This window comes from Xyrauchen texanus, chromosome 18 (genome assembly GCF_025860055.1).
Source record: "Xyrauchen texanus isolate HMW12.3.18 chromosome 18, RBS_HiC_50CHRs, whole genome shotgun sequence".
Classification (NCBI taxonomy): domain Eukaryota; kingdom Metazoa; phylum Chordata; class Actinopteri; order Cypriniformes; family Catostomidae; genus Xyrauchen; species Xyrauchen texanus.
Window position 1 is genome coordinate 11,995,619 of NC_068293.1, and position 27,589 is coordinate 12,023,207.

A 27,589-nucleotide genomic window follows, 5' to 3' on the forward strand; every position below is an offset into this window, starting at 1 on the left:
GCTCATCTGATCTGGCATGTCCGGCATATGACAGAACTTTACTCTAAGCTGTCTTATTGAGATTCCCTCCTGCAGTAGAAACGTGTGAGTGAGTCTTTGTGTGTCTCCAAATAATATGAACATCTGACTGCCTTTTGGTGTATTATTCATGACCAAAACAATTCTGTCATCATTTGCTTACCCTCATGTCAATCTAAACAGTAAGACTGCCTTCAGTGGAACACAAAAGGGGATTTTTCCAAGTCATAGGTAATATAGATCACATTTAGGATAATTTTATGGTGATTTTCTGCCATTTTGAATCTTGACAGTCAAGGCCCTTATTCACATCAGTATATAGACAAAAGAAGACAGGTAATTTTTCCAAATGTCACCTTTTGTGATCAAAGACATTCAAGCAGGTTTGAAACGACCTGAAGATGTGTAAATAATAGGTTTTCAACTTTTGGTAGACTATGCCTTTAATTAGTAGAACTTAACGGGTTAGTTAATCCAAAAATGAAAATTCTCTCATGATTTACTCACCCTCCTGGCATCCCAGATGTGTATGACTTTCTTTCTTCTGCAGAATATAAATCAAGATTTTTTTAATAATATTTCTACTTTGTTGGTCCATATAAAGTGAATGGGTGCCAAAACTTTGAATCTCCAAAATCCACATAAAGGAAGCATATAAGTAATCCAGTGGTTGAATTCAAGTGTTCAGGCCAGATATGATAGGTGTGGGTGAGAAACAGATCAAATTATAGTAAAAAGACTTAAATATTGATCTGTTTCTCACTCACACCTACCATAACGCTTCAGAAGACATTGATTTAACCACTGGAGTCATATTAATTACTTTTGTGTTGTCGTTATATCAGGGGTGTCAAACTCAGTTCCTGGAGGGCCACAGGCCTGCAGAATTTAGTCCCAGTCCTGTTCCAAAATGCATCCTTGTAATTTTCAAACACTCCTCAAGACCTTGATTAGCTGCTTCAGGTGTGTTTAATTAGGGTTGGAGCTAAACCTTGCTGGACTGTGGCCCTCCAGGAACTGAGTTTGACACCCCTGCCTTATATGGATTTTGGAGCTTAAAAATGTTGGCACCCATTCACTTGCATTGTATGGACCTACAGAGCTGAGATATACTTCTAAAAATCTTTGTTTGTGTTTAGCAGATGAAATAAAGTTATTATTATTCTTGGGGATTTGAACAAAGCAAACCTCACATGTGAACTGCCCAAATACAAACAGCACATTATATGCCCAACCAGAGACAGAAATATACTGGATCATTGCTACACAACAATAAAGGATGCATATAGCTCTGTCCCAAGAGCAGCTTCGGGACTATCTGATCACTGTCTGGTTCATCTTCTCCCAACCTACAGACAGAAACTAAAATTGGCTGTAGACTGTAAAGAGATGGACCAATGAAGCAGAGCTGGAACTACAAGTCTGCTTTGACTGCACTGATTGGAGTTTTTTTTGAAGCTGCAGACACCAATCTGGATGAGCTCACAGATACGGTTACATCATATATCAGTTTCTGTGAGAATATGTTCATTCCTACTAGGACTTATTTAAAGTTAAACAACAGCAAACCATGGCAGAACTCAGGCAGCTTTGTCAGGCCAAAGAGGATGCTTACAGAGGTGGGTTACAGTCTTGTACAATCAGGCCAGGAACACACTGAATAAGCAAATCAGAGTGGCTAAAAGAATATACTCAGAGAAGCTGAAAAACACATTTCAGCTAACGACCCTGCATCAGTGTGGAGTGACCTGAAAGACATTACTAACTTCAAGAGACCTTCCTCCAACACTGTAGGGAACCAACAACTGGCTGACGCCTTGAATGTGTTCAACTGTAGACTTCAAATAAATACCAACACTTCCCTGCAACCCCCCTCCTGCTACTCAACCTGCACTTAAGATCTGTGAAGAAGAGGTGTGCCGTGTCTTCTGAAAACAAAAGACAAGGAAAGCACAGGGCCCAGAATTTGTTTCACTCATGTGTCTTTGATCCTGTGATAACCAGCAGGCCCCCATCTTTGGCCCCATCAATGGATCACTGGAGCAGTGTGAAGATGCATTCTGCTTTAAATGATAAATCATCATCAGATGAGTGCTCTCCCCACTACTCTTCTTTATGTATACAAATGATTGCATCACCAAGGACACCTCTGTTAAACTCTTGAAGTTTGCAGACGACACCATTGTCATCGGCCTCAACCAAGATGACGATGAGTCTGTATACAGGCTTGAACAACAGCCAAAACAACCTGGAGCTGAACATGCTCAAAACTGTGGAGATGATTGAGGACTTTTGGAGGAACACCCCAACATTGACCCCGCTCATCATTCTAAACACTGTGGCAGCAGTGCAGTCATTCAGGTTCCTGGGCACTAACACTTCACAGGACCTGAAGTGGGAGACCCACAAGGACTCCACTGTGAAAAAGGCCCAGCAGAGTTTGTACTTCCTTCACCAGTTCAGGAAGTTCAACCTTCCACAGGCACTGCTGATACAGTTCTACTCAGCAGACATTGAGTCGGTCCTCTGCACTTCAATTACTGTCTGGTTTGGTTCAGCTATGAAATTGGGTATTAGAAGACTACAAAAGGACAGTTCTGACTGTTGAGAGGATTATTGGTTTCCCACTGCCCTCCCTTCAAGAACTGTACACTTTCAGATTGAGGAAAAAGGCTGGAAAAGTCACTCTGGACCCCACTTCCCTTGCCCATTACCTTTTTGAACTGTAGCCTTCTGGCCGACACTTCAGAGCTCTGAGCACCAGAACAGTCAGGCACAGGAACAGTTTTTTTCCCTCAGGTTATTAATCTCAGGAACAGATAAAACTGCCCCATTGAGCAATAATTATGTACAATTCACAGTTTAGTCTTTTTATACTTAACCAACACATCTTACCTCTTCTGCCATTACATTCCCTCGCACTGTATATAACAGATTTGTATTTAAATTTGCACTACGTATGTGTGCGTGTGTGTGTATAATATATATATATATATATATATATATATATATATATATTAGGGCTGACGATTTAATGCGTTAATTCAGTGCGATTAATTTTATTAAAAATAAAGAGTTAAAAAAAAATCAATTAATCGCAATGCCCCGGACCGTAATAAGGAAGATTCACATATATATATATATATATATATATATATATATATATATATATATACAGTGAGGAAAATAAGTATTTGAACACCCTGCTATTTTGCAAGTTCTCCCACTTAGAAATCATGGAGGGGTCTGAAATTGTCATCGTAGGTGCATGTCCACTGTGAGAGACATAATCTAAAAAAAAATCCAGAAATCACAATGTATGATTTTTTTAACTATTTATTTGTATGATACAGCTGCAAATAAGTATTTGAACACCTGAGAAAATCAATGTTAATATTTGGTACAGTAGCCTTTGTTTGCAATTACAGAGGTCAAACGTTTCCTGTAGTTTTTCACCAGGTTTGCACACACTGCAGGAGGGATTTTGGCCCACTCCTCCACACAGATCTTCTCTAGATCAGTCAGGTTTCTGGGCTGTCGCTGAGAAACACGGAGTTTGAGCTCCCTCCAAAGATTCTCTATTGGGTTTAGGTCTGGAGACTGGCTAGGCCACGGCAGAACCTTGATATGCTTCTTACAGAGCCACTCCTTGGTTATCCTGGCTGTGTGCTTCGGGTCATTGTCATGTTGGAAGACCCAGCCTCGACCCATCTTCAATGCTCTAACTGAGGGAAGGAGGTTGTTCCCCAAAATCTCGCAATACATGGCCCCGGTCATCCTCTCCTTAATACAGTGCAGTCGCCCTGTCCCATGTGCAGAAAAACACCCCCAAAGCATGATGCTACCACCCCCATGCTTCACAGTAGGGATGGTGTTCTTGGGATGGTACTCATCATTCTTCTTCCTCCAAACACGGTTAGTGGAATTATGACCAAAAAGTTCTATTTTGGTCTCATCTGACCACATGACTTTCTCCCATGACTCCTCTGAATCATCCAAATGGTCATTGGCAAACTTAAGACGGGCCTTGACATGTGCTGGTTTAAGCAGGGGAACCTTCCGTGCCATGCATGATTTCAAACCATGACGTCTTAGTGTATTACCAACAGTAACCTTGGAAACGGTGGTCCCAGCTCTTTTCAGGTCATTTACCAGCTCCTCCCGTGTAGTTCTGGGCTGATTTCTCACCTTTCTTAGGATCATTGAGTCCCCACGAGGTGAGATCTTGCATGGAGCCCCAGTCCGAGGGAGATTGACAGTCATGTTTAGCTTCTTCCATTTTCTAATGATTGCTCCAACAGTGGACCTTTTTTCACCAAGCTGCTTGGCAATTTCCCCGTAGCCCTTTCCAGCCTTGTGGAGGTGTACAATTTTGTCTCTAGTGTCTTTGGACAGCTCTTTGGTCTTGGCCATGTTAGTAGTTGGATTCTTACTGATTGTATGGGGTGGACAGGTGTCTTTATGCACCTAACAACCTCAAACAGGTGCATCTAATTTAGGATAATAAATGGAGTGGAGGTGTACATTTTAAAGGCAGACTAAAAGGTCTTTGAGGGTCAGAATTCTAGCTGATAGACAGGTGTTCAAATACTTATTTGCAGCTGTATCATACAAATAAATAGTTAAAAAATCATACATTGTGATTTCTGGATTTTTTTTTTAGATTATGTCTCTCACAGTGGACATGCACCTACGATGACAATTTCAGACCCCTCCATGATTTCTAAGTGGGAGAACTTGCAAAATAGCAGGGTGTTCAAATACTTATTTTCCTCACTGTATATATATATATATTGTCTTATTGTGTATTCTATATATACTTTATCTTCTTTTAAATTTTCCTTGTATGTGTAAGCATACTTTCTTAATTCTGATTTGATTGCAGAGATGGTACATTTTTCTATTCCTTGTCAATTGATTGAAGTCATTGATTTTCAAGTCATTGAGCACACACTGAGAGATGTGCTTACCAATTACAAAGACTGTCATAAAGGATCTACATGTAACTCAGTGTCAAATGCAATTGCCAACTTAAACACACACCTACACCCAAATCTAACAAGGTTGGTCAGGGGTGTGTTGTGTCAAATGAAGGAGCTCAATAAGTTGACAACACCCCAGTGAGAGTGTGCAGGGAGGCAGGCAGTCATGCTTTTCATCTCTTCCATCTTATTTTCTTTTTCATCCTTCAGCACACAAACCTTTTAATCGTATTAAGAATAGGTTTCACAGCTGACACAGACAAAGATAAATAATAAGACTTCTCATAAAGACTCAAAGAAAATGGCTTTACAGGTGCAGTTTTCTATCCTGTTTTGACTTATATAGCCAACAGCCATTTGCTTACATCACATTACGTCATGAAGTATGATTTTCTGCTTGCTATTGCTGGTATTTTGCAGGTGGTAATAAGGGAAGGAACATTTTCATTCTAGTTAGAATTTGATTGGACAAAAATCTGGATCTGGAAAGGTTCATTTTGTCCACTTTAAGGAAAACACTAGCTTAAAGATGGCCTAAACGCTAATAAACATGGACTAAAAGCCACAAAGCCTCCAATCTTTAAAGCTTAGGGAAGGAAAGGTAGAAAGTATGAAGGTAATGGAGGGAGTGTGGTCTGTGTGTGTGTGTGTGTGTGTGTGTGTGTGTGTGTGTGTGTGTGTGTGTGTGTGTGTGTGTGTGTGTGTGTGTGTGCGTGTGGTTTACGAGGAATATATTTTTAGGCTACAAACTGGTAATTACAAGGGTATTATGCTATAAATGTGATTTATGAGGACATTTCTAGTGTCCCCATAATTCAAATCGCTTAAAAAAAAAAACATACTAAACAATGTTTAGTTGAAAAGTTTTTTGTGAGGGTTTGGTTTATAGGTAGGTTTAGGGGATAGAATCTATAGTTTGTACAGTATAAAAATAATTATGTCTATGGAGAGTCCTCATAAGAATAGCCTCACCATGTTTGTGTGTGTGTGTGTGTGTGTGTGTGTGTGTGTGTGTGTGTGTGTGTGTGTGTGTGTGTTGTCCGGTCCATACCAGCAGCAGCAGTAGCACCATATCGGCATGATCGCAGGCACAAGCCACATGCAGGGCTGTCCAGAGGTCTTCATCCTGCTGGTTGACATTCAATCCTTTCTCTATTAGAACTTCTGCTGCAAACACATTGTCATGACGGGCACACTGCAGAGATGAGAGCAAAAAGTCACAGAACAGCAAAGAGGATTACTGAGGGCAAAAACTTTCAAGACTTGAAGTGCTCTTGAAATGTTTAGATTTACAAATGGCCCCAATAGTATTTGGCCACTTAAGCCATGACATTTTGTTAGATAGCAAAATATAAAAGCAAGTGACATTTGTGTTAAAGAAAGAAGACTTTTAAAGCAAAACGTTTCACATTAGAAGTCTGATTGGGTTTAATTGATTAAGACAAAGTATTTAGACGCTTTCTAGTTGTCAGGCATTAGGGAGCATGTCAATAGCAAATGTGATGAACTAAACATGTGGTTCCTCTGCTAGATCACCTGTGTGAACTTGAGAGGAACTGACTTCATACATCCACTAAAAGACCTTGGGGCCAGTTGGTTAAAAGCTAAAATGTTAGTTCATATTAAAAGCTCTAGTGTTATGTCCCGAGGGCTATATTATTATGTCATTGTGATGGTGGTATTTAAAATGTTATTGTTATCATGGTGTTGTGGTTTGATATGTGTGTTGTGTCTCCCTGTGCTTTCCTTGTTGTCACCTCCGCTGACCATTAAGCAGGATAATGAGTGCCACCAGCTGAACATTAACTATGATTGGCTATAGAGAGGGAGTTAGGGAAGTGATTGTGTTTTCTTGTCTTTTACTTTTGATAGGCAAGCTATTTTCTAAACCCTCTAGAAAGAATATATTTTGTTTGTTGTTGTGGCTGGTTCCACTCCTGAAGTCTGTATGTTTATCCCACTATTTCTTTAATAAATTGTTTATTTTTGCCACATCACGTGTTGACATAATTTGTGGTTGCTCTTGGACCTGTAGACAGGATCACACTCGCACTCTCTCCATTTTTATTCTGACATTATTTGCGAGCGCGTTTCGGGGCGGCCGTGGCTCAGGTGGTAGAGCAGGTTGGCCACTAATCGCAGGGTTGCCGGTCCCACACGACTCCACATGCCGAAGTGTCCTTGGGCAAGACACTGAATCCCAAGTTGCTCCCAATGGCAGGCTAGCGCCTTGCATGGCAGCTCTGGCTTCATTGGTGTGTGAGTGTGAATGGGTGAATGAGTTCACAGTGTAAAGCACTTTGAAAATGTTAAGGTTAAAAAACGTGTTATATAAGTGCAGACCATTTACCATTTCAATGGCATCAACAAAATCAACAACACCGACATAGGACGGTGGGATCGGAGTTACACGTTTGTTTGTATAGGGCTGTTATATACGAATTATGGCTGCGTCGGGAAATGTAGGCATCTGCCTCATCAGTAAATGGTTTATACAACAGTGTTTTTTGGATAAATGGAACTATCTGAACAGTTTTAAAAGCACCTAATATCATCCTACCTTCAACCATTTACCAGTTTTTGACACGGCTTGTGTCTTCAGGTTACAGTTTAAACTGAGTGCGTGATCCACAAGTGTGGTGCTCTGTGCTGCTGCCGGAGAGATGAGACGAGGTGGCGAAAGCTCTCTTTAACAATGCAGCACACGCTGAACTCAGTGGGCAACATGTTGAAAATGCACTATTTAACTATAGTTCATTAGGTGAGAAAGCAATGAAGAAATACTATTTAGCAGAGACGAGCCACTTCTATTCAAATGAATGGGAGAAATTGGAACGCCCAGCAAAGGCGGATGTAGAAAGAAAGTCCAACCTTACAGGTCAAAGAGCCAATCACCTTTTCGATACAGACATCGCCTGTCAATCAACTCATGAATGTGCATATGCATTAGCAAAACAAACTGGTAAAATTTTATTTTTCAGTGTAATCTGAGGTAAAGAAGAACAATTTATGATACCAGTATTGTTAAGAGTTTACTGCAGATTTAAAATATGTTTTTTAATCATAATTTTGACCAACCGTTTTTGAGATTTTGGTGTTACCCCATTCAAGCAGATAGGAGCTGCACTGTCATGACTGAAAATAGCCTCCCGGAAGTGTTCCAAAGATGCCCGACAGTGAACTGACATGCTAGAAAGACTAAATCTCTAGACCTCTAATGAGTAAAATCTCTAGACCTGGGGAAAAGTAACTAAAACAGGCTTTAGTAAGTGTTCCTCCTTGTGAGAAAGCCTAGGCTTAATAAAACAGTACCCAATTAGCATTGAAATTTGATTTGCTTCCGTTTAGCTATACTATACCATGGTGGACCCTTTAAATGTATTTACCTCTCTATAGATGCAAAATTAAAAATAATCTGTCTTGCTTAAGTATAGCTTGAGTCGCACACTGGACCAACTCACACACTGGACTGGGTCTATTAATGTCAGTGCCACTGAATGTATCAAATGTTTCTTAGTGTAACAATGAACTCTTTGGAGGGAGTGTATTGCATTCAACCATTTAGTAAATAATCCATTATTGAACAGAGCAAGACAGTGACATAAACAAGCATTGTGTAAAAAAAAGAGAATTAATCAACAATGTCAGTGGTCTTAAATGAACAGAAAACAAAATATGAAGGTAGGTAAATCAAATAAAATTGGGTGAGTGTGATTGTGAGAGAGTGAGTAACTGGGTACTTTGTTTTAAAAAGTGGATAGTTGGATGGTGTACTGAGGTCAGCTCAGTTACAGAAGCTCAAGAGGCAGTGTGTGTGTAAGTGAATTTGTCAGAGCTTGTCCTCATGTTCTTACCAGATGGAGCAGAGTTCCTCCTGAGGAAATCACCGTGTTCAGGTCAGCTCCCTCCTTCAGCAGCTTCAGTACTGCAACAAAAGACATGCAAAGAGGGATGACTACTGCAATCAGAACACATCCTCAACTCAAATTCTATGACCATCTCTCTACACAATCATGCAGTGATGAAACAGAGGAAGATGACTATTAGTTTAAGAATCTTCAACAACATTGGAGACATTAGCTCCATTCCAAAACCTAGTATGCTGCCTTGCTGTCTACTGCCTACATAGGCTGCAGGCTTTTAAGGAAGAATCCTAACTGGAATGGACCCTCATACGTGACTGATTGGAACACTCTTCATAGGCAGCAACTAAGTGCAAAAAACTGGTTTGAATGAAGTTTGACTTAAGCATATTGCTAAGCTAGGCACATTGCTCTAATAAGCTTAGTACATAAAAAGTACAAATAGAAAGTACATAAATCCAATAGAACCAAAAGGAAGTTGCTTGATTTGGCAGTGACCTATGTGTGTGCAGTGCTTCATACACAGCAACAGTGAATATTCATAATGGACAAGAACATGATTTTAATTTCACACTCACAGATAAAAGTGCAGCATTAAAAAGAGGCCACTTGGCAATTTGTTTATTGCTGGTTTCATACGCACTCAAAATCCAGCCACGCCTTCTTCGCCCACAGAATTTCGCCATGTAAAGGTAAATGTAACCATAGATTTTAGATCATAGAGCTTTTAGGGCAATATGTAAAAAATATGTTAGCGATAATAAAAAAAACATTGAGATATACGATTAGCTCGTCAACCCCCCTGCCAAGGGTCGGTGAATATTTTTGCTTTAAAAGAAAATACATTTATTGGAACACGAAAAAAATTAAACAAAATACTTTTTTTCTAAATTCATATGCCACATTAAAATAAATGAAAAAAGCAATTAAAATAATGAAGTGATCAAAAAATCTTTTATAACCACCTCCCCAATTCCAAACATTTACTGTCTCCAATGGCTCCATTTGTCATAATGCAACTATCAGTCAGTGACAAAAGGTGGAAAATTACTAACAGCAAAAAAATTAAGAACCGAAGACAATTATAAATGTAAAGATAATAATAATAATCATAATAAATAAGCCTAGGTTAATTGGTGTCTCCAAAAATTGCCCTAGGTGTGGATGTGGATGTGGAGGTGAGTGTGAGTGTATGTCTGTCTATGTGTGGCCCTGCGATGGACTGGCGACCTGTCCAGGGTGTCCCCAGCCTTTCGCCCAATGTTAGCTGGGATAGGCTCCAGCCCCCCGCGACCCTGTACACAGGATAAGCGGTTGACGATGGATGGATGGATGGATAAATAAGCCTGATATATTCCCTTGTATTCCCAAAATAATGCTGCCAAATGTGTTCTTGTCAAATTTGAGTTTGTATTGCGTTTTGGTAATACAGTTAATGCTGCCAAAAGACAATACAACAGAACTCAATTTTAGGTTCAAGTTGAACGTGTATTGTATTATTGTATTATTTTATGATTTAATCATTTTTGTCTTTTGGCTTTAATACAAAGCTATCTTTTACTGAACAGGCACAGTTTCGTTCACAATGCATGTTAATCACAAACTGCTCCATGGAAATAAAGCACCACGCACCACTAGTTTCACACCATGGGCTACAGTTTAATATATTTGGCGACTTCTCAGATCCATGGCTTTGCCATTTCCCAAAATTGTCGATCATCATCTGTCAATGAGTGTCACAAATTGGGATATTTCCATGATCGTAGATATCAGATTACAGCATCCTATCACCCAGCCCTAGTGCCTTTACAACTGGTTGAAAAGAAGGTATATTAGAAAGCAATGTATTAATCAAAACATGAAAACTGTTTGCTTAAGCATCCAGAACAGCCCAGCACAGAAACCTTTGCTCAACATATGGTGCGAGTTTGGAGCAGAACTACATGTTTGTCCAACCCATGAAAGATGGTGGGAATGTTTGGGAAACCTATTATTTTTGAAGTCATTTTAAGTTATTATTTCCATTTGGTGTAATAGTCTGTGCAGGACACCAACTGTATAAATCTTGGTGGGTATGAGTCCTTTGTATCCAAAGCATCTTATATCATATTATAATATTATAATATCATGTGGACATGAGAGTACCCCAGGAGCATACTAGACTGGTATTGATGCAATAACCAAGTATCTAACTTTCAGTATTTTGTCTTACAGACCTGGACACCTAACCACAATGAACTCTGTGACAGTGTCTAGAGCAATGACGAGTTTTAACTGTGAGCACTGTCTCTGATATGGACCATCTCTTCTTGCCATTTCGTCTGGCCTGAACTAAAATACATCTCACACCGCTACACCCCATTGACTTTAATTACTGAAGAACCCATCAGACACTATACAGATTCCCACCAACATAAGGAGCATTCCTGGCATGATATTTAAATGTGTACACTGAGGGAAGGAAGAGATCACCGAATGTATATAAAGACACTCAAACATTCACAAATTCTAGAGGGATTTTTCAGCTTCAACGCATGACACCTTACTCGTCTGGTATTGTGTATAATCTGCGTGCTGGGGAATACATTTGCTTACGTGGAGAAATGAATGAGGCATGACAGAGACCCATATGATTTCAGCTGAGGTTTGAATTACCAAAGAGAGAAGAAAAGACAGATGCACACACAAAAAAAATCTTAGCATCAGCAAGTTAGCCTACTGAGGATCTCTAGCATTCACTCTGGCAAAACTAAAGAAATAACTCCATTTGATGGGTCATTGTGTTTTTTAAACAAATGCACAAAGGGAGGAGGACACATATGTGTTGCAAGACTCTTTGTTCCCTCTAGTTTCAAAATCCTTAAAGGCAAGGCAAGTTTATTTAGCAGATTTCATTCACAATGGTAATTCAAAGTGCTTTACATATACATTTTAAAGAAAATACAAGATACATATAAAAATAAAAACCAATTAAGAACATGAAATAAGAATAAAAATAATACACACATTGAGAAAAATAAAATGAAAAAATAGCATAAAATCAGGAAAACAGGTATTAAGAGCAAGACTTCAGCAAAATGAAAAAGCAGAGAACATGAAATGAACCAAATCATTATTGAATTTATTTTAAATTTTTAAAGGTTCATCCAAATGTTTTTATTGTGTTTTCTCACCCACATGTCGTTGCAATCATGTATACCTTTCTTTCTTCAGTGGAAAAGAAAAGGAGGTGTTAGGCAGAATGTCCTTTTCAGCATATAGAGTGACCACAGGTGTTCAAGCTCCAAACAGGACGAAAAGCAAAACAAAACATTTACATGAAATGTACAATTAAAAAAGCCAAATAGATTTATGTAGAAAGTAGGAAGCTCTCAAATCTTGTTCACATATAGGTTTGACACATCACACCAGGTTTGACATCAAACTATGCTCCATTGGTTCTTGCATGGCATGTGACCAGTTGCAACGTAGCAAGTTTGAATATGCTGGAGTGTGAATGAGATGTGAATGAAATAGCTACTGCAAAGGTTAACAATTTCAGTGTCTAATAACTTAAATTGTGGTTAGTTCCTCACACAAAGCTATCATATGGTTTCAGTAGACTTCGAAAATACCTCAAATTTCAGAAAGACTACTTTTATTAAACATTTACAGTGCTTTTTTGATCCTTTTTGAAGCTTGACAGCCTATGGCACTGTGGACATTCTTCGCAGCTTCATTGCTGTTCTACAGAAGAAAACCATACTGGTTTGGAACAACATGAGGGTGAGCAAATGATGGCATAGTTTTATTTTTTGGGTGGGCTAACCCTTTAATTCTCCATTTCCTTGCCAACAACGTCTGTGGTACATTGACTATGGTGTCAGTGTGATAGATTAGCTCAGAAGCTTGAAGCTTGGGTAAATCGAGAGATCTCTCAGCAATCCCCATCAGGAAATTGATCTCTGGTGTAGATTATCTGGAGAGGACAGCACGGAAAAATAAAAGTGAATGAAGATCCCAGAGAGGAAATGAAGCAGGGTGTCAGGCTTGTCTGATAGACGCCAAAAGCAATCAAGGACTATTCAGTGATAAAAGGGTTTCTATGCAAAGTGCCTAATTAGCTTGATGCAGCTAAAGAACATATTTTGTTGATCACCACAACACAATGGTGGCTGTGCATCTTAATCACATGATCCAACGCCATTTCAAACATACTGTATAATCAATGCTAATTGCATATGCCTGCCTGCCTGAAGTCTTGTCAGCTCTTTGCAAAGTTGTGCTGGTGGCCAAAGGCTCCAACAAATCAATACATCTTAAAATAGGTAATAAAATCTAGAATGTACCTGTGTAAGTTCTGTACATAGCACACATACAGTATGTGCTTGATTTACCACCTACTAGCACAGAATGGAAGTTAATATCAGGTAGTGGTCAAGCAATATAATCGCAGAGGCTGATACATTTTCCTGTTTGGCCGATTTTCTTCTTGAGGGCGCAAAAAATTTCCTGCTTGCATGTGAAGCGACTGAGACATGTAAACGACCAGTCACGGTTTGTTTTGTTTTACGTGCATCATGTTACTACAATAATTGAAGTTTTGATTACTTTTATTCTATTATTACTATTATTCTAAAATGTGAAAAAAAAAATTATATTAAAGAATGAGTGTGTTTCAAAACTTTTGACTGGTAGTGTGTGTGTGTGTGTGTGTGTGTGTGTGTGTATGTATATATATATATATATATATATATATATATATATATATATATATATATATATATATATATATTCTTTTTTTTATATCGTCAATATATTTCTTTGCCCTTCACAACAGTTGAAAAGCCATCTTTCAAAAAGTTGAACAACACATATTTTATTTGCACTTCATTTTTTTCAGTTTCATTTGAATTTTAGTTCAAATAAAAAAAATCATGCTTGATGATTTGATGCATCATGTTTGATGGCTTGTGTCCATCCATCTTCTTCTTGATCACATTCCAGATGTTTTCAATGCAGTTCAGGTCTGGAAATTGGGCTGGCCATAACAGGATTTTTTCTCTTTTTTTTTCTCCCCTTTCCTCCCCAATTTGGAAAGCCCAATTCATACATGTGGAGGCTTCATACTATTCTACGCAGTATCCATTATAGTGACCACGAGGATGTTACCCTATGTGACTCTACCCTCCCTAGCAACCGGTCCAATTTGATTGCTTAGGAGACCTGGCTGGAGTCACTCAGCACGCCCTGGATTCGAACTCACGACTCCAGGGGTGGTAGTCAGCATCTTTACTCGCTGAGCTACCCAGTCCCCCCACCCATGACTGAGTCTTGATCCGGTGGTCCTCCATCCACACCTTGATTGACCTGGCTGTGTGGCATGGGGCAATTCTCAGAGTTGGGGAACATTGTCAGAGCAAAAGGAAGCAACAAACTTATACATGGCTTGATTCATGTGTCCTTCACAAAGACAAATCTGCCCGATTCCAGCCTTACTGAAGCACCCCCAGATCATCACCGATCCTCAACCTGGTCATCTAATTGTTAGAGATCTGAGAGGCTTTGAGCCACAGTGCCTCGCACCCACAGGGGCGGCTGTGGCTCAGGTCAGTAAGCGAGTCGGTCACTAATCGCAGGGTTGGAGGTTTGATTCCCGGCCAACACGATTCCACATGCCGAAGTGTCCTTGGGCAAGACACTGAACCCCAAGTTGATCCCAATGGCAGGCTAGAGCCTTGCATGGCAGCTCTGCCGCCATCGGTGTATGAGTGTGTGTGTGTATGAATGGGACACAGTGTTAAGCGCTTTGGTAACCTCTAAAGTTAAAAAGGCGTTATATAAGTGCAGACCATTTACCCACTGTGAAATTTGGTGGAGAATCGGTGATGATCTGGGGTGCTTTTGGTTGTGCCACATCATAAACATACCATTTTTAAGTCGCGTGTCAAGCTTAACATAGTTTAAAACTTAAGAAAAACATGTCTTCAGATCCCTGCATTTGGATTTTCGCTCTATCAAGTTGTGTTTGAACGCATTCTCATCTTGTGCTGTCTGCTGTTGGTAAGTGTGGCTTGTCTCTGTACAGTTGTGCCTTGGTTGAAGTTGAAGTTTTGCTAACTGCCCCATGCAGAAAACAGGTGCTACTTGAATCTTCAAGCTTGAATCAAGCTTGCTCTGATGGTAATATTCCTTATTACAGTCAAAGCACAATTGCTTTGTTACATTTTGTAACATGTTATATTTTGTATAATTCGTCACACTAGATTAACATGTTAAATTGGCAGCCCTAGTTTAAACCTTGAAAAATTGCACACTTGAATATTCAGGCTGAAAGGTTAACATTAAATTGTATAAATCTGTGTTAAAGTCTAAATGACCTGAAGGGTTAATCATTGAGAAAAATACTTTGTGTGCTCTTTAGAGGAAAGAGTTTCTGCTGACTGTACTGGTGCATGTTTACGTGGCGCTATGGGGCCTGATGAGCACATCTGTTAAATTTTTCTACTAAGGAAATTAAAGGGAAATCAGAAACCATTGATCACCTGGGTCTGTCTTAAGACTTCTTACTGAATGCAAACAGAGGCGGTTTAGCCAAAGACTGAGCAATTGTACATACAGTAAATTAATAGAAGATTAATGTACTGGATGTAGAAGTTCCACCTTATAGGTAAAAGAGCCAATCACCTTTTAGATAAAAACATCGCCTGTCCATTATCTCGAGAAAGTGCATGCACATTATGCACTATCTGAGCAAAAGCAGCACAATTTTAGATACCATTATTGACTGGTGTTACTGCGGATTTGAATAATCATGTAATTATAACCAAGATTTCATTAATTTCATTTGTTTGAAGATTTCAGTCTTTCACCTATCAAAAAGACAGGAGCTGTACTTTAATACCTCTTGCATCCATAGAAAACAGCTACTCGGAAGAGCCGAGTGGACTGACGTGTCTAAAAAGGGACTTTGACGCAACTAAACAGAGGTCAGCGGACATGTTTGCACCCTGAGGTGTTTCTACTACATCTGCCATTCAGTGGCTGGAAGATTGGTGTGCGATCGATCCTGCTCTATTCGTACATGACCAGCTAAAGTAATTGTGAAGTACTACTAATGGAAAGTTTGCTAATTTGGGTCAAATACACCAAAAAGAGCAGAAAAATATAATGTTGTAATATTAGGGTGTTTGCAGGACAGGTGTTCTGATCTTCAAAAAAGCAACACTGGGATGGAAGGGGACTTATGTGGCGTTATCTGAACATTTTGACACTACAGTTTATTAGAAAATTGCTCTGTTGGCAGTTGTCTGATAAGACTAATATGCGTTTCCTCTGTGTAGTTGATCATCTACTGCATTTCATGTGACTTGTTGTTGGGCGCAAGCATGGGCAAAATCCAACCTGTCATGGGAACTGAATCAGCTGATCAGTGGGAGAGCGAGATAAAGGGGCAGCCGGAGACGCCGGTTGGAGAGAGAGAGGTGCACGCGGCCGCATTGCATGCGTGTCTGTGTTTGTTTTATGTTGTTTTTAAGTTTTGATATTAAACATCATGTTTACTGTTCAGCCGGTTCCCACCTTCTACTTGCCCATCCATGAACTGTTACAGTGGTGCTGAAACCCGGGAAGGAGGAGGGATGCGCTGTCGCAGAGTCCTCGCCACTGCCAACCACCAGGGGAGCAGCCATGGCCATCTGCCTGCGGCCATCTGCTGAGAAGGGGAGGAGCGGTTCCATCCGCAAGGGGCCGGAGGACTTGCTGGTATCCACTAAAGGGCGGAGGAGCGGTTGAGGACCGGGCGACAGCGCGTCTGGGAGCTGGCGAGCATATTCTTCTCTCTTCTCTCTCTCTCTCTCTCTCTCTGCTCGCCCTTTCCCCACGCCTCCCCTCGTCTCTCCCCCCAGATTCACAGGTAGCGGGGTGGACCACCGGCTGACAGAACGGCCAGAAGGGCAGCGTCTCTCCTCCAGAGGCCTGAATTGGGCTGGGGAGGAGTGTGGCGATGAGGAGTGGCCGGGCCGTGATGGAGCAAGGTCAGCGTAGAATCAGCTGATCAGTGGGAGAGCGAGATAAAGGACAGTCAGAGACGCTGGTTGGAGAGAGAGAGCGTTAGAGAGAGAGAAAGAGAGAGATGCACGCAGCCGCGTTGCATGTGTGTCTGTGTTTGTTTTATGTTTTTTTATGTTTTTACATTAAATTTTATGTTTACTGTTCAGCCAGTACCGCCTCATCCTTGCCCATCTTGAACTGTTACACAGCTTTTGGAAACATGTGGTGTTTCCATGGAAACCAGACATGGGGAAAAGAGTAAAAGAGAGAAGAAAGAGGAAGATAGTAGCAGATGGGAAATTAAAACGGAGCAGAAATTTGGATAACAAGTAAACGAGAAGAAAGGACAAGCAAATTAATTCAGGGCTTGGATCTCTGATTAGGAGATTAATTGTGGATGAAATTACACGCCGACTACTTGAAATTAAGCAAATCTTGCCTCTTGCCATGTAGACAAGGGCTTGCATGACAACTCACTTTTCCTTATATTAATAAAAGTAGCCGACTAGTCAATGTTTACCTCATTTTAAATTACTCAAGATATGCAAAGCAGGATCAGCAGTCTTTGCGGTTTGTGGCTGGGTAAAAAAAAACAACCGTGTGGAAGTGGAGAAAATGCCCATAGAGCTGAGATGATGTGAGATTGGAAAATGCAAGGTTCATGTGGCACACACTGTCAGAAACCATTTCGATAAACAGCCATGTGCCATTTGCTTATAGTTTCTTTCAGCAGCTGGGTGACACTTGATTCATTTCAGTTCAGTTCGTAGGACGTGTGGCATTACAGTATGTGAACACTCCAAGTGATCTCAGACCATCTAATATGTCCACAGCGCATGCAGAGTGGTTCGCACATTACATACTTTGTAAACACAAAGCACACCAGTTTTCCTTTATGTTCACCCTTACAAAAATTGAGAGTTCACTGCAAATTTGTAACAAACTTTCTGCAAATTCGCCACAGATAATTTTCACATGCAAATGAGCTTTGCAGCAAAGTTATTTGCCAAAGGTTTTCTGTAGGTTCACCACTACCGGTGAAGAGCTGCAAACGTCTGGTAAATATTTGCGACGAATCACAAGCTCATTTGCATGTGAAAATAACAAGCAGCAAATTTGCGGAAAATTTGAGGCTAGTTTAGATTTTGTTTTGTAAGGGCTCTTCAATGCAATTCAAAATGTATTTAGAGGAATTTTACTCCTGTCCCAGTGTAAAGAGCACAATTAAAGTCATGTGATCAACAGCTAGTCAACACAAACCCAACATTTTGACTAGTGGCAGAACTAATCGACTGCTCAACACTATAGAACTCTCATGCACAATGAGTAAAAAATAGGAAAGAGAGAGAGGAAGGGATTTCAGAACACTACCGATCCAATTACCTACAGATCCACAGTGTGTCTTTGTGTAATGTGGGTTGTTGGTTTGAGGATAATGTGAGGGTTGGGGAAAAATGAGGATGGGTGTGAGGGTTGGGGAAAAATGAGGATTTTGTTAAGTATTTTGTGCCAAATATACAAAACAAACCCTATGGAAAATTGCTTCATTTGTGCTTTGAGCTCTCATTTTAAATCGAATCCATTGCATAACTATAATGACGTGCCTGAATTTATCTTGCATTACATACTACAATAGTGCATTATGATCAGCAGCAGCGTGCAGGTGTCATCCATTATCTCTGATTGTAATAGGCAAGAGGAGCCAGTCGTCTCTACAATCTAGGCGATGTGGAAGGGCCGAGACCATATTAGAGAATGCATAACACTATGTTATGAGAGGTGCAGACAACAAAATTATGTCTCCAGAGGATAGAATTCAATCAGTGGCACCACAAACAGAAATTTCAAATCCTTCAGACAGCACATACACAACCATTTGCAACACTTTGTCTGAGAGTGAAAGAGACAGCACGGGTGTGAGATCGCCATTAGACAAGAGGCCAATACAGACTAGATTTGTGTTTCCTGCATGAAATACCATGAAATGCCAGAAAATTCAAGCAAGAAAAACAAAAACTTCAACACAGTTGATTTTTTGTTAAGTTTAAGAGTTTAGGTTACAGGCTTCGGTTGTGCATAAATCTAATGCCGGAATCTAATGTCTAAATCTACATCAGAACCGCTTTGTCGCACATAGAATGAAATACATGAATCAAAAATGCAAAGGCAGTGTGCATTTAGATGGTTAAATAGAATTAAAAGGAAGACCAATCACATCTTAGTTTGCAAAATCACAGTGATGTCATTCTTGAACACTTGGTTCGGTTTTCATTTTACACTGCTATGAACTCTCTCATGAACTCTCATGAACATTCCAAGAACAGCCAGGGTGAATGTTAAAGTTTTTAGTGAAAATCTACTTCGATTTCGATCTGTTCCTAACACAAAGCTACAGTGTGACTTTAGAAGACAAGTCAAATGGACCAATTTTACAATACTTTGATGTGCTTTTGCATCTTTAAGCTTGAAAGCTCCAGTCCCCATCCACTGTAGTTGTATCCACAACAGACCTTTTTCACAGACTGTGATGACGCGTTTCCATCTTATTTAGCAGCGTAAACTTAGCAAAATTTTTAAATTATGTATTTTTTTAAATATTGAGTGTAAGTTTATAATATTATTCTTTGTGTTATATTACCCTGGATTTAGTTTTATAAAATGAATTACCAAAGCTGCGAGGGGTTCGATTACAGCTGCTGAGAGAGTGACTGTAAATGGCATTTTCTCCCACCTATCTGTCTAAATCCACTGCTCTCTATATTTTATCTTCTGGAAAGTCATTCAAATGTAATAGTGGATTTTTTATTTTGCTCTTGGAGCAAATGGAAAAGTTAAAATAATGTTTGCAGTGGTCTCCCATTCACCGCTGTTGAAGTTTACCCTGCAAACCTTTAATTCCACGTTCAAAAACCTGGAGTATGAATAAGGTCTTCGCTTGGTGGGTGTAATTTCTGGTTGGCTAGCGGAAGTGTGATTGGTTGGCGTTTTAAAATTTCCGAGACAAAGTGTGCAGTTAACAGTTATCCAAATAATCAAGCAAAACTAAAGTTGTCAAAAAAAGAAATGTTATGATTAGAAACCAATCGCAAAGCACAGCGCCCCAGTCCTAGATGCGGTTCCTTCCATAGAAGGATTGACTTCGGAACATCTGTTTGAAAAAGCTTTGTAATAATTTATGTGTGTGCTCTTTTCACTTTATTGGCAAGAAGTCTACAGCAGAGACTGCTTTTATTATCCACCATTATGGCTCGGCTAGGATAGACATCCAGAAACGGAGCATCTAGAACTAAAGAGGCAATAGCATTATTATGCTTACAGGTGTCTTGACATGTGCTGAAAATTCATTAGAAACTTCGAGAGCTTGTTCATTTCCATTCAGCATCAGCCTTTCACATGTTTTAAGTGACATTATTACATTGTATATAAATGAACTGTGTTACTCCTGAACTGCGAGTAGCGATGATGTTTTCAAACTGTTTTCATTCTGTGATGATCACTGGATGAGTTCTACACCGGAAAACCATAATTATTTGATGAGACATGTACTGTACAGTAGTAAGTTGTTTTATGACAATTTAAATTAATTGTAATATGATTTTCATGATGAGAATTTTCAATTTTGGGTGAAATTTCCCTTTAAGTGTTAGTGGTTTTGAACAAACCCCTTATCAAAATGGTTGAGGAATACCTATATAGTGCTGACTTGAAATCATAATTACTAAAGCGCAAGGTGAATTATCTTTCTCCTCCATCTCACAAATTTAATCTCCCTCCTGTGCTACAAAGCACAGACTTGCACTTTAAATGGATTGCTCTACAATTCCACATATATTACCATCTCCATCTCTCGGTCCACGCATTATTTTTCTCTGTCATTTGTTCCCCCTAGTTTTTCCCTGTTCCACCATTGTTAAGAAGAGACTTCAGCCTTTCATCTCTGAAATGAATTGTCTTCTCCCTCGAAAACAGAAAAGTATGTTTCTTTTTATCTCTAAAACTGACAGAATTCCACTGGGAATTCCAGTCAAGCATGAAGCCCAGTGAGGCTGGCCAATGCTTCATGTTTTCAAAATGGGCTTTGGGGGCATGGCTATTTTTATTCTGATCAAGAGAGAGTTCGGTATACTTGAATAAAGGGAGGATGATTTGAGGGGTAGGTTGAGGTTAAACTGGGCTCACTGCTCCTTTGAGAAGATAAAAACAAAACAGAAACCATCATACAGACTCAGTGCTCTTTTTCCATAAGAATTCCTAAAAGAAACCTTTTCACTCAGAGAGAGACGAAGTGCCAGTTTACAGCATGTAATTGTATCCCTACAGTACCTATACCAAGCAAAATGGACACTGTGGTTTGGATCAGTGGACACAGCCCTGAGATCTTGGTATCCTGACATTTAGTTTACATAGGCTGTCTTTATTATCAGCTCTCCTCAAATGTAATGTCCATAAAGCATTTATTTTCTGTTCTGGAATTAAACTGGTTTATCTAGACACCACAGTTCAATTGTGACATTTTAAACTAGATCTTTTAAATTGTGTTAAAACCACCACCACAAAGCAGACATATGCACTTTCCCAAACCATTCGATAAGAAAAATGTAATTCCCATTTCACTTCATTTTCTCTATTGCATGTTAAAAGAATACAGCTATGGGTAATCCGATTGGTTTGTCAGCACTCTCAGAGTAGGGTGCACCATGATGATTTGATTTGCAATGATACTGTAACAACAGACAAGCCTTAAAAGACATTTGCTTGTACAATTTTAGAGAAAGTTACATTTTGAGTTGACCCAGCCAAAAGAGAAGCTTTTCACCGGTAAAACTTTGTGGTGTTATCACAACTGAATTGGTAGTCTTTTTAAATTCTGTTTCAGACTTACAAACAATTTGTGAGTTGTCTCCCACTGTTTGCACAGGGTAATGAATCACTAGTACTTGTATTAGTATTGAACTGTGCCAGGAGCATGCATTTTATGGCTCCTGGCAGTTTAACTTACAAGTACGACACTGAAATGTTTTCATGTGTAGGGCATATTGATATGATATTGTACCTGCCGTTCGAACTGCAACACTGCAGAGGCAGTGTACGAAATATGAAGACTTGCTACTGCTATCATATACAAACATGCTGTGTTAGCATGTGGACATGCTGCTGCACAATTAGACAAACAAGAAATGCTGCATCGAGTGGAGATGTTCAAAAGTCTTTAATCTGGATAAGTTTGAGTCAAGATTCAAGTCATTCGTTACAAGTCCGAGACATGTCTCCAAAGTCGCTAAACATTTAATCTTTCAGTACATATTTATAAAAAATAAAAAAAAGATATTCATGAAAATCATATTTACAAAAATGCATTATATAGCCAAAAATAAATACTGGAAAAGCTGGTATATTCCCACTATAAGTCTACTTAGGAACTTGTCAAATCACGTAACATCATAGCAAAATTTAAGAAAGGCTTGATATACAAGCTTTTCCAGGTAATTGAGTTTCTGACATGGGAAACCAATTGTTTACTTGTCTCAAAGCATGTCCAAAAGCAATTTTCTTAAATACATCACATCTATTAGTAAAATAGCCCCATGCATCACAGGGATGGGCATGAGTACTCGAGTACTCGGATGTGACTGCGATGATCGAGGGTGATCATGCATGTTGTGACTTTTAACTTAATTCAAAATTCAGTGACAATTACCTGACAACTAAACACAAACGTATCAAAGAGGGAGCTTATTTTTCATTTTGAGATTGATTACATTGTGATTTTGAAGGATACATTAATTGTCAGAGACGTCTCATAGCAACCAAGCTGATATATGATACTGCATTGCGATAATCAAAAAAAAAAAGAGTGTAATTAACCGTGTTTTGTACACCTGTCTATGCAAAACGTTTGTTAAATATGTTTTATTATCATTTAATGTAAGAACTTTGACTTGTTTATGGATATTATTTAATAAAAGTGAATGTTTGTCACTGACTGTAAACCTCCCTGTCCTGGGTGCCGACATGTTTGCGTGATGTAACACACACCTGCATCTTGATGAAATGAGAGTTGTACATTTTCGCACAAGTTTCAAAGTTAGAAGTCTGACAAAGTGTCATTCCATTGCACTTTCCCAGTTAAAAGGTGGAAATTCGGACTCTCCGAGTTGAATGGAACGCTTCATAAATCATCACAGCAACAGTAATCCAGAGCATCCTGGCTTTCCCCACAGGAGTGAACACTTGGGGAGACACACACCGGGCGTGTGGCAGTGGACTCAACGCTCTGAAGCAGCGCATATACAGTAGACGAGTGTTTCAAACAGCTTGACCGAGCGCAGCTAAATGGAACAGAATGCAGCATCTTCAAAACTGAACTTCAACTTAACACGCATATTACAAACGCAATGGTTATGGCGTCTCATGTCAAGCCAACCGCCATTTGAAAACAGATGGCTCAGACAGTCACTAAAAAAAACTTGTGCATGCTTACTAAGATTACTAAGGTAACCTGGTGGAAGTACAGACAGACTCACATTGTGCACATTCTTTCACTGATCTGGGCAGTGAATCTTCACATAATGACAATATATGATAATTTTGATTATGCAATCTTTTGTACATTCTGTAACAGACTATTTTATAACAGCATATAATGATGAATAGATGATACACTGGCACAACAAGATGAAATGCAGCAGCCAAAGACGTTTGTCAGACATGTTATTATATTGTATATACAGTTATTTACATGTCATTGCCCCAGAGTATTCGACTAAGTCACCCTTAGTAATTCAGGAATTATACATGATTCACAATAAATTACCTTACAACTGCACTAATGACTCATTCAAAAAGAAAAACATTCAAAACACTCTGGAACCTGCAGATTTTGACCTCTGATTGACTAAATTAAGAGAAAAAAAAGAAAGAAAAAAAAAACGCAATTTGTCCTTGCACGTTATCACTTCACCTCAAAATGCTGCCTGCATTTTATAAACAAACAGCGCTTCTCCTTCAGCGATTGAGTCAAAGATGTGTTAGCATGGGGGGGACTTTAGTGGCTATAGGCGGCACTACAGTACAGCAGCATATCCTACGCAACACATTACAGTTTAAATCATCTTGCCTTGCTGGACCGCGAAAGACGCATTTAATTAGTCCTGATTTCTTTCTCTCACCCTCAGTGCAAAACAAGCTGAATTTCATTACATTATGATGAAAGTGTTTAGGAAATGTATTCAATTGCTTTAGTTAACTCTGCTTGCTCTGTAATTTTATGTTGCTATGGTTACAAACAGTGCATTAATATCAAACAGTGATTAAAACTGACCGGAACTACCGGTGCATTCAATGGTTTGAAGTGCATGCATTACTGCCAATCAGAATCAAGTATTAGAACAGACCATGGTATAAGTTAAAAGAACTATCAGCTTAGAGTTTCATGTCTGAACAGTAGAATTTTGTACTGCAGTGTTTCCATCTGTGATATTTCCTGCTAAATTCAATCCTGTCACGTCAAGCAGAACAACGCAGTGCAGGAATTCCACTAGCACTGCATCATAGTGGGCTATGAGATGCTTGTAAATGTCTCATTAGCTCACACCCAGAGCTCTGCTATTATTCCATTATCCTGTCAGCCTTTTTATGTTTCCTCTCAAACCACCTGCCAAAATGCATGATCATGATATGTTGCATCATTCCACCCCATTCAGCAGGCTTTCAAAAGTAGGACATGGCACTTCAGTCTTAATCCATGTGTAAAACAACTACAGGGTCCCTTGAGGTTCAGGGAATCATTCCCATAGGGCATTAATGAGATGTTTCTGACCTCTTGGACTTTTAAAATAATGGGAATTGTAGTTTGTGGTCATCTTCTGGGACCATGTAGAACAGTGTGGTGGAAGGAATTATGCCTGGTGCCTATATAGTCTGTAGTAGAGGGCTAGGAAATATTTTTTAGTAGTGGGCTTGTTTTGTGAGTATTTTCTTGCCATTTTGCCTGAAATGTGCTTTTCAGCTGTACTTCACAGATATTGCAGGACATTTCTTTTGAAGTTTAAAAGACTCCCTGTATGACCTTGGTTGCTTCTCAAAACTCATAATTATGCTTAATTTCCTCGCTCCTCCAAAAATGTGTAAGGCTAATGCTTAAGTGGCTGAAATTAGTTTTGTAGACAAATATATCTGAACTAAACTGAAATACAAAAAAATGGTTTTGAAATGGTTGGACTACATAGTGAAAGACAAATAGCAAACAAGTGTCCAGCATACATGAAAACTCCTTCAATACGGTTTAAAAAGCATATCAAGCAGCACCTCATGAAGTTGGTTAAGAGAACTATGGCTCAAAACAACAGTATTTCAAAACCTAAGTTTGGTGGAAATGAAATGTGAATGGGAAAACAACAGTAAACATACAGAATGTAATGACATACAAAAAAAAAAATAACCTGTAGAACTCAGAGTCTGAGTTGTGAAAATATATTCATATGTGTAAATCTCATAAGATTTATCATACTGACACTGAGAATAGCATTCAATACCGACCCAATAACAGGCTGAGACCTGCGGCAAACAGAGTTTCCATCAGTATTCAGAAACGGCATATAAAACAATCCATCTGGAATTGATTTCATCGTTGTGTATTCAGAGCACCATATGCTGCTGCATCCACACTCACAGAGGCCTGATTACGTTAGGAAAATTATGTTGGATGACATCTAATAAGAAATGCACATACACAGCTGAAAGCATACAATATAAATTATTGTATGCATGCACTTAAATAAAGAAACTGATATTGGAGCCACGAAGTATAGGTCATTCTTTTTAAGATTTTATTATTTATTTTAAATGTATTAATGGATTGATTTAACTGGCTTTCATTAGACAAAGTTTAGAGAGGTTAATGTGCAACAGGAAGGAATGGGATCAGGATTTGTTCAGACTAGAACCTCAAACCCAATGCACCACGAGCATACTACTGCACCACGGCTCCCACATTAAGGGTCACACTTCATATTGACAACGTATGTACAATAAAATAATTAACATCCATACATCCATCCATCCATCCATCCATCCATTGTCAACCGCTTATCCTGTGTACAGGGTCGCGGGGGGCTGGAGCCTATCCCAGCTAACATAGGGCGAAAGGCGGGGGACACCCTGGACAGGTCGCCAGTCCATCGCAGGGCCAAATAATTAATATATAATAAAATAATCTATTAAAAATAGAGTGTTATTGAATATTTACTGTATCTCTCCCAGTACATTTCCATGCCTTTAAAAGTATGATTTGAGTCGGACTAAAACAATACATTTGCCTTTTTAAAATGTCAAGTAAACATTTCAATCCGACTGAAATTGTACCAGTACGGTGTTTGCAGCATTGGGCTAACATACCATGCCATGCAGAGAAGGAGAAAGCCGCTAATGTGCGCTGTAGATCCAACAGCAATCGCTAATTTATTGTAGCTCAGCTTTGTTCAGCATTTTTACAAGTTTATCGGATAATAATTGTCCTCTGCGTTGTGAGCATGCTCTGAAAAACAGAGGTCATGCACAAGGTGTTTTTAATAGCTGATCAGCTGATGTACTTCCTTCAAACATTCAATTACACTTTGTGTCATGTATACTTGGACTGGTCTGATGAAGACTGTAATTCAACTATGCAAAAACCCAAATTTGATTATAACTGTGCATGTAAGCTTAATAATAATTAAAAACCCAGGTATGAATGATTTTCTACTCTCTAGATATGGCTCGAGTCCCTCCATTTCAAGTCCATGGGATGTTATCCCCCGCTTTATCGTCCACCAGGAAAAAACTGTAAATCTGATTGCTTAGAAAAGTAATAGCACAGATCTCCTCAACAAGCCACATGATTCAAGGTATCATCTACATCCTTGCTCCAGTTACGCATCGAAGCTAAATTCTTCTGTTTGGGGAAGCTAAATTCTTCAAATCCCTAACACGCAGTATGAGCAATATTAATTAACTCGATGCAGCCGAGTGGGCCTGACTCTGACATTCACTTGACTGTCTGAGGAAACTGAGCGCCTTTTGCTGGGTTTTTTTGTGTTCGTTCCAACTAGCGGCTGGAGTTTGTTTTGTGGAAAAACACTCCTTTGGGGCAGTTTGTGGATGAATCTGCACTTTCTTTGTGCTTATGCCTTCTATTGGATGGAGTTTGTTTTGTAGACTATTTTATGTTGTGTAATTCTGTATCACAAAAATTTGTATAGAAGCACCAGACTTGTCACCCTGGTGAGTTTAGAGGTATTGCCACATACAGAGAAAAATAAATCATATAGTTGGTGCTTTAATGTATACCTTTTGCAAAATCCTGAATTTCAACAAATGTTAAAGGCTGAAATCAATGTCTATATGGAGACAAACTGGTCCTCAGTATCCACCATGTGCATGGCTTGCAAGGCACTTAAGGTGGTTCTTAGGGGTCGGATCATACAGTATGCCTCATTCATCAAAAAATCCAAAGCACGAGAACTCGTGGAGTTGGAAGAGAATATTAAAAGTAATGAGGCAGAGCTGAAGCGACAAATTTAGTCTGATGGCCTCAGAAAATTGACCCGATTGAAATACAAATATAATACTATTTTGTCACAGATGGTGGAGTTTTAGCTACGCAGGCAAGACAGTCATATTTGGAGTTGGGGGACAAAGCGGGGAAGCTTTTGTCTA

General features: G+C 39.3%; 1 protein-coding gene across 1 annotated transcript in view; it reads right to left on the reverse strand.

The window, feature by feature from the left end:
* The window catches only part of LOC127658586 (unconventional myosin-XVI-like), a 288,117-nt gene that overhangs the window by 214,579 nt on the left and 45,949 nt on the right, over positions 1–27,589 (reverse strand). The window contains 2 exon segments of the mRNA XM_052147955.1: positions 6,052–6,195; positions 8,855–8,925. Of these exon segments, the coding sequence (XP_052003915.1) occupies positions 6,052–6,195; positions 8,855–8,925 (215 nt within the window).